Source organism: Oratosquilla oratoria, chromosome 5, assembly GCF_046742065.1.
Source record: "Oratosquilla oratoria isolate Oo_2021 chromosome 5, ASM4674206v1, whole genome shotgun sequence".
In the NCBI taxonomy this organism is placed as follows: Eukaryota; Metazoa; Arthropoda; class Malacostraca; order Stomatopoda; family Squillidae; genus Oratosquilla; species Oratosquilla oratoria.
Genome location: NC_134781.1, coordinates 77,752,581 through 77,761,556, shown reverse-complemented (window position 1 = coordinate 77,761,556; position 8,976 = coordinate 77,752,581). Strand labels below are relative to the sequence as shown.

At 38.9% G+C, this 8,976-nt stretch overlaps 1 protein-coding gene across 1 annotated transcript; it reads left to right on the top strand.

Moving 5' to 3' along the window:
- Positions 1–2,800: 2,800 nt before the first annotated feature.
- RpL12 (ribosomal protein L12) lies at positions 2,801–8,540 on the top strand. The gene is made up of 3 exons (XM_076185474.1): positions 2,801–2,985; positions 6,017–6,390; positions 8,359–8,540. Exons 1-3 carry the CDS (start codon positions 2,949–2,951, stop codon positions 8,443–8,445), a joined length of 498 nt encoding a protein of 165 aa, XP_076041589.1. The 5' UTR covers positions 2,801–2,948; the 3' UTR covers positions 8,446–8,540.
- Positions 8,541–8,976: the final 436 nt, after the last annotated feature.

Here is an 8,976-nt window from a genome sequence, read left to right as displayed (position 1 = left end):
CGAGTCGTTACTCCAACTCTCGTGGGCGGGGAGTAGGGACGGGGTGCGTGTAAGGTCACAGCATTACCTCCTCTCCCTCAGGCCTACGCACCAATCCCCCCCTCCCCCTCTCACACTCCACTTCAGTCTCTATGTAAGTGCAATTTCATACAAAGAATATATTTTTCACATAGAAACACAATTTCATAAAAGAAAAATAATTACATGCATCATTTTTACACATTACACATAAAAATTCATTTCCAAAATCACTCATTTTTCATTTAGTCAGGACAATTTTTTTTTGTACAATTGAGGTTTTAAAGGTTTTGTGTGAGATGAATTGACATATGTAGGTCATTTTCATAATTTTTTTTTTACCAAGTTCCTCTTATATTAGGCTCAGGAACACATAATCTCAACCCTTTGAATTTCTGTCAAAGTTTTTTTCAATTGTTCATAGTTGTCATTTTTTATATTGGAATTACGTTAATGTTGTATTAGCAGGACTCTACGATCCCTATATTTATATTATAGTACCTTTAAATGGACAAAAAACACACGCATATATTTTATTTTAATTTTTTATTCTGTGTATCCATTTGGATATGCCCACCGGAATCGCCAGCGCGCGCCTCCTCCACCAATGGTAAGGCTCGCAAATATTAGTTACTTAGACTACGCGAATAATAATTACTTGCGTATCACTAACAAAATATGATTTTTGAATAACACGTTACCTTGCGTCGTAGAGGCCACTTCAATGGGCACAGTGTTAATCCACCAGAATCTTTGATCGTCTCTGCCCGCTTGTTCTTTTCTCTGCTTTCCGTGAGTCTGTTGTGGTATACTGTATTCCCTGCCCCAACCCATAGCTTATATATATATCCTTGTCAGTCATCACTCGTGCGAGTCTGATAAGTGTATTTGTGAACTTGTTTGTGATTAACTCCAATACAAGTACAGTACAAATAGATTGTAACATGCAGATGGTGTCTTTCATGAGCAACTGCGTACATTTTTGTAAATATGCATATATTAATAAACATTAAATATAAAGTTAAATATGAAGATCTGGTAAGTGTGGAAACAGTGTCTCTCCAATCTCCCCGTTCTGTGAGCTTTCATGTCCGTTCTACAAACTTTACAACGTGCCTTATTTCCATCCTCTTTCACTTCCGCTAACTATTTTTTAAACAGGGGATCCTTTAACCAGGCAGACTGAAAAGTTTTCGAGTAGTTTGACCACCTCTTCATTTCTAGATCACATAGGCTGACTAATCGAATACGTACATTTTGCACTGAACCTCTGCGGGCCGAGATGCGAACAAAACGATCTAGCACGTCTGTTAATTTTCATATTCGAATACGTACATTTCGTACTGTGCATCTGTGGGCCGAGAAGGGAGCAGGACGATCTAGCACGTTGAATACGTTCCTGTTAATTTTCATCCTACGTAGGGCCGTCAGTACTGTCACTCAGTACCACCAAGCCGAAACGTGCTTACCGCTCTCTGAGTATTATGGGATAGCTTATCGGTTAACGGAGCCTAAACGGTAGCAGATTTTTTGCTGGTAAGCTACCGTCAAGGTTGTTACCGATAAAACCCGTAACTACCGGTAGCTGCCCACCACTACCGTCACTCAGTACCACCAAGCCGAGTCGTGCTTACCGCTCCACGAGTGTTTGGTATAGCTTATCGGTTAACGGAACCTTAACGGTAGCAGAATTATTGCCGGTAAGCTACCGTCAAGGCTGTTACCGATAAAACCGGTAACTTTACCGGTAGCTGCCCACCACTATTTGACAGTTATGTGAGCTGTTTCTAGTGCAGTTATGTCCTACTGCCTGGAAATTGTATCATATGTATTTTAGAGCATTAATGTTGTATATGTTGTATACACGGTTTAGTTTCAGTCGTTCGATGCGGTAATCAACAGCTCTCATTTTTACAAATTCATCATCTCCTATATGGTTCTTGCAAGGGAATTCATGTGGTTTTATTTTGCGCCACAGGTGGTCTAGCCTGATATCTTTTGGGAAGTCCACTGTATTATGAACTACAAACATAATCAAAATGGCTTTGAACGAGTGCATACGCTAACAGTTTCTTGTTATTTTAAATAATTTTTTTTAGCATTTCTGTACAATATATTTTTTTAGCATTTATAGTGAGTACTGTATCACCATGATCTCGATAAAGTTTTGTCATAGACCACTCTTAAGTACCTGTCATTTTAGTCTCTATTTCATTGTCACCACATTTGACATTTAAACCATCACACTGTTTCAGTTTACGGCTAGGTCTAAATATTATAGGTTCCGTTTTACCATGATGTAATGACAGTCATTCTTGTACATGATATACGCGATGTGACAGTCACTCTTGTACATGATATATACGATATGACAGTCACTCTTGTATATGACAGCCATTTTTGTACAGCAGCAAGCACATTGTCTATTACCTCCTCTATTGAAGATAATGTTGCCAAAAAACATGGGGAAAACACAATATTGTCTTCAACCTATCATGTGAGGAAAACATTTATTAGACAGTTTGAGAAAGTCCACATCAAACTCAACCATTGCCTCATAACATCTAATAAGGCATATATCAAGGAAGACCTCCACAATGACAACAATAGTTGTAGTAGTAATAGTAGTAATTATATTATTATTGATAGTAGTGGGAGCAGTGAATGGGTTAAAATTGTGAAAAATAGTGTATAACTATATCATGACATACAGTACGGTACGATCTAAAGCTGCAATACAACAGTTTTTCTTATTACGATCATCTTGATTGTTGGTTTGTAGTCGTAACCACCACCCAAACAAATCTACCATGTCCTTTCCACCGTGAAACTTGTACGAGTAGGTGCAACTTTCGTGGTAGTCTCAATCAGAGTTCATCCACCACCTACGTTTGTGTTTACATTCCAGAACACCACACAAATAAACCAAGATGCCTCCAAAATTCGATCCAAGTGAAATTAAGACCGGTAAGTTATACAGGCGTAGTAGATATTGTAAGATAAATATCTCATGTTTACACGAGACTACACTGGATGTCATTAATTAAGCGCTTAATGTGAAAGTACAATGTAAGGAATGTGGGAATATGTGCATATTTGATGTTGATGTCGGTTATGCAGAATGTGGGTTAAAGCAGGATATTGGAAAGAGGTTATCATTGGGAGTTGAAGTGTAGGTAATATTAAATATAAAAAAGTAGATAATTTCATCTCCGAGCTAGAAGTATGGTGTGAAACTTGTCAGGAACTTGTTGATCATAAATGTGAGGTTATTCCATTCTGTATTAGCGCAGCTGAGATGGATCTCCACAGAATTTGAATGATTTTGGTTTTATTTTAAAGTGCTCAAATAAGTAATATGTTGGTAAAGGAAGTAGGTATTAGTTTAGTGGACGCAGGCCAGTTACTCTGTCCAGATTGACACTGAGCAATATGAATATTTATATTATATAATTGGTGTCTAGCTGATTCCATGACATAAGCTCTCAAGAAATGAAGCTTTCAAGAAGTGAGCTCACACCCGTAACGGAAAAAGCTCAAAAGTCAACCTTGGAGTGTTGTTGCTGCCATGGTTAGTGCTTTATTAAAAAAGTGGGTCACCCTAATTTATGTCCAATAATGAAAATATGCTTTTTATACATGTTAAATGCTTTATAGTATTTTAATTAATTTTGATCTAAATGTCTTGTTCAAATTGTTCTGTTGGGTCATGTTTGCTAGATGTCCACATTCCATATTTCCCATTGTGTCCACAACGTTGTGGCTGTCGTGGTGAACACCGTCAAACATGTTGAAATAAAATTATATTTTTCAAGTACCTAATCTTGTATATTTATGCCAGTACTGGTACTAATATCACTTGATCATATCATGCTTATATGGGAATTTGTAATGTAATCCTGTATCTGGCGGACTTATGATTTTGCACTCATATTTTTCTCTCGCCTAGGTTTGTGTATACATTCAAATCCTGCCACAAATTTGTGCTTCTGCAATTGAAAGCACCTCTCCCACCCTCACCATTATTGATGGGGCAATAGATAGGGGCAAAAAAAAGGTGTCCTCCAAGTTTAAGGGTCAGATTAGAATGAAACGCAAACTAGGAATAACCATGCGTCAAGGAAAATACCTTGGATGTGGACTTCTAAAATTTTACCATATTTTACTGTGACCTGGGAATTGTGGATGAAGAATTTTAATTTTGTTATATTTTATCTATATGGAGGGAAGATCATGGGTACTGTGGTATATGGACAAGCTCGCACACAATAATGAAAAGCTCTTATAATTTTTTCTTAAATAGTAATACATCATACAAATTCTATCACAATTATAGATGGTAAATGTCATAGTTTTTATATTTTGATGAAATTAAGAACTATCATCTAAATTTTTAATTTTGCAGTATTAGAAGAGTCCAAATAAAAACTTGTAAATATGTGTGTGGCCAACTTGGTATGTATTTTGGTATATAAAAACATGTACCATTAACCATATGTGTAATATCTTTGACTGTCCCTCCCCCTTGTAAAAATTCATGTGGATGCCCCTGCACATATTCATGGTATATAAGAAAGAGACCTTTTAGATCCGATTAAATTTATTGAAAAGCATACAAGTGTAAAAGTCCATCTGAGACAGCACTGAGCTTGCCTTGAGCTCTTTTCCTCCTCCCCCTCATCCTCACCTCCCCCTCCTCTCCTCTCCTCTCCTCTCCTCCATTAAGGGTGTGAGTTTGTTGTGGGATCGGTACCCCCCACCAAGGTCCAAGTTGGTCACTCCTGATGGAATCGAATACTCGGCTGGTTGAGCATGCATACAAATTACGAAGTATCTCATGGTTATTCTGGGGAAGCATAATGTTTTGGATGATTATGCTCAACAGTTTTTGTATCTGGTGGGTAAAATTTTTAGGAAATTCTTTTGAACAAGAAATTGATAGTACAAAGTTCAGAAAATAGGATATTTGATAGGTTGGCTCTATTCCAGTAATGTGCAAGCTCATATTTTACTTTCATTCTTGCATTTGAAAGACTTCTTTGGAATGGTTAGGTTAGGAGCTATTGCACAGTGCAAGTTTCTTGTTTGGTATTGGTGCTCCTGTGTTTCATGAATTTTACTGATTGGTCTATGGAAAGTATATAGTTCTCATTGTTAATATAATGGGAAATATTTGTATCTGGGTGGTGGTATACGAACCAAATTCCTAACTAAAGTATGTTATGGAGAAATCATTGTTGTCCTTACTCTTGAGTTGTCACTAGTGTATCACTTCCAACAACTTTTTTTCTATCGAGAAAAATTTATATATTACATTGATGTATTGTAATTCACATATTATTTAAATGTTCTATTGCTATATCACTTTGGTGTGTACTTCTAAAGATTGGCCAACATATGTTAGGTTTACCTAATAAATGAGTAATTTTATGACCATTGTTACATTCTGTATGAGGGGATGAAGAGGGGAGTTGGCTATTATGTGAAGTGGCCTTATCATGGATGTACTGTGTCTTGCTACAGTGCCTCAGTGGGTGGGAAATAACCCAACATTCATGAGGAGCTGAGATGAGAGGGAGGAAAGGATGTGGAGGGGAGTGGGGTAGGTGGGAGTAGGTATGTGCTTTTGATTTTGCTACCTTCCTTATAAGAGGGTCTTTGTATGTAGATAGAATATTCAATTTGTTTACATGGAGTTGGGATCCCCCCCACACACACACGTTTTGATCATTTCTTTGCCCATGCATCCGTCTGTCCTGTATACATGACTACAGAACGCCCTCATCATCCACCAGGCATGTGACTATGGCATGTCAGGTCAGCATAGTAGGGCATAGTAATCTTTCACTTAAAATGCATAATGTTTTATATTCTATAATATTGTGTATCCTGGGTGAAAGAACACGTGTTATATTGTTTAAAGTACATGAAAATTTTAATGATGTATTGGTTTACCAGTCTTCAACTCTAGGTGCTAATTTCCTCTATAAAATTGCAGTTATGCTCAGGTGTGTGGGAGGTGAGATGGCCGCCACCTCATCACTCGCTCCCAAGATTGGTCCTCTTGGTCTATCTCCCAAGAAGGTTGGTGATGACATTATGAAAGCCACCCAGGCATGGAAGGGCCTAAAGGTGACGGTGAAGTTGATCATTCAGAACCGTCAGGCTCGTGTGGAAGTGGTCCCCTCAGCTGCCTCTCTCATCATTAAGGCGTTGAAGGAACCCCCACGTGACCGTAAGAAGGTGAAACATGTGAAGCACAATGGCAATTTGACCCTTGATAATATGATGGACATTGCACGTACCATGCGATCCAGATCCCAAGCTGTTGCATTGTCTGGAACATTGAAGGAAGTTTTAGGGACTGCACAGGTAAGTTTCATAAGTTTTACTTGTTTATGTTTTGTAAGACTGCATTATTGTGATTTGCATGTGTCTGTAAATCTTTTGGCTAGTTGTTGCATTGCCCAAATCTGCTTCTCTCAGCCAGGGGTACCACTTGGCATTCTGTCATGCTTGTTTATGGTGGGTGTAAGAATAAGCAAGGGTTCTATGGTAAGTCCTGAAACCAACCCACTCCTCAGATTGCTTAAATGAATGAATGTAATGGCAAAACAACCCCAGCAATACTCTACTTGAATATTTGCAGTAACCTGCAGTACTCCATTTTACATTCATTCAAGAACATGCATCAATACAAGCACTTCACAATAGACTGCCAAATTCAGTACTTCAAACTTGTCCAAAAATTATGCTAAAATATTTCTATCAATATAAAGAATTTCATGGCTTATGTGCAGTTCATGACCCTGCTTTAAAATTGTACCAACACTGCCTGCTATCAGACAAGAAGTGTCCCCAGATACAAACGCCACGTAGAAGACAACACCTTGTACACCCATTACTGACAGCAACACAAAATCTCTTAACTGAGTGACTAAGGGATGGAACTAGTGCTATCACTGGTTTCCAGGGGGTTAACATTTCTATAGTTTAATTTGGCTTTGCAATTCTACGTTATTGTTGAAAATTTGATGGCAAAACTGCCGTAAAAGATTTCATTCAAGTATACCAATCATGTCTGTGTCTATTATGGTCATTACTGAAAGCCCTCGTCATCCACCAGGCATGTGACTATGGCATGTCAGGTCAGCATTGTAGGGCATAGTAATATTTCACTTAAAATGCATATTACTCTTTAGTATTGTGTATCCTGGGTGAAAGAACAATGATGATTGTTGAAGAGCACAGGCTTCAGGAAGATTAAGTCTCCTCTCTCTAATGCATGTTTGCTTACACACACACACACACACTCACTCACTTACAAACTGTATATGCTGAGTAGGTTAAAATCACTAGGAACACCTACATCTGAGCTACAGGAGGTCTACAAAACTTTCATACTCCCCACCCTCATGTACGCATCACCAGCCTGGTGCAGCTCACTCACCCTCACACAGAGACAAAAGCTGGAGAGGGTACAAAAGAGAGCGTGCAGGATCATCCTGGGCGTGGAGTACAGCAGCTACGACCATGCTCTTACCACCCTTACTCTATCAAGGGTGTCCCAGTGGCACGGGGAGGCACTAAGGAAATTTGGGGAAAGCCTGCTTTCCCACCCTAGACACCGTCACCTCCTCCCTCCTGATGCTCCACCAACTCGCCACGCCACTAGACACATAAATAGACTCATACCAATCAAAGCGCCAAGGACAGACCGCTACAAAAACAGTGCTATCCCATCTATTGTGCACATAATTAACTCATTGTAAAATTGCTCCACGTATATATTCCAAGTTTTATATCTTTAATCAACTTTTCCAATGTATTATTGTCAGTGTACCACTGTAATAGAAATAAACCTTTTATTATTATTATTATTACTCTCTCTCTCTCTATCTCTATCTCTCACACACACACACACAACACTCCCAAACTTGGGAACTAGTCTTTCTCTCCAATGTAGTTTTGCTTTGTGGTATTCATCCATCTTTTAAGAAATATCAATCTGCTCTTGCTAGGGTCCACAACCATACATTCAAAGACCTAGTTCTAATACAGGGGATATTGTTACAGATCTTCCTCCCAGCCACATGTTTCAATCTTTAGCAGAGGAAATTACTGAAAGGGATATCCCCATTACCCCTGTTCTGTAAAGGAAATGATGCAGGGGCAATTCAGCTTTAAGTTGTTTCTGACTGATGATGCCTTGTGGCTTTGGTTTTAGGTTTGCATGTCCCAAAATGGCTGTATAGCTATGCTGTTAGTACCCCAGTAGGTTTTATTTTATCTTTAAGGTTTAATAATTCAAGTTATCTGAAGTATCACAATGTTTTTCAGAGTGTTGGTTGTACTGTTGAAGGACAGAACCCACACAACATCATTGAGGCCATTGATGAGGGCAGCATAGAAGTGCCGGAGGAGTAGAGGCTTTTGGTACCAAGGCCAAGGTGGAACCATGGGACCAAAGAAACTTGCACATTCCAGTGTTCCATTTTGGAGAATAAAGTATCAGGAGCTTTTTGATTCGTTTGTCTTCCCTGGAGTTGTTAACCAAATGATTCCCCTGTACGAGGCAGGTGGAGGACCAATGTTGCTTGTGGTGGTCCTGTGAGGTAGCCATGCTGCCATAAGAACTGGTTTCTAGTGGTGGTTAACAAATGGTATAGACTTTGTAACCATGTAGCGAGTGCTGGAAATATTGGTAATTTTAAACCATGGTTAGGTAATGGGTGGGGATGATAGGTGGTAATGGACTCTGAACTGCTAAGTGCCCTTCAGTCTTGTACAGTAACCTTGTGTTGAAAACCTGTCAAACCTTACTGACATCAAAGGGGCAGACAATGGGTTCAATATGTCTACCAACTTGCCTTGTGTTTATTAACAATTCAATGTAGCAGATGACTAGGAACTGCTTTTGCTGTTGTCATTCCCTAGACTGTCCGAGTAGTCCCGTCT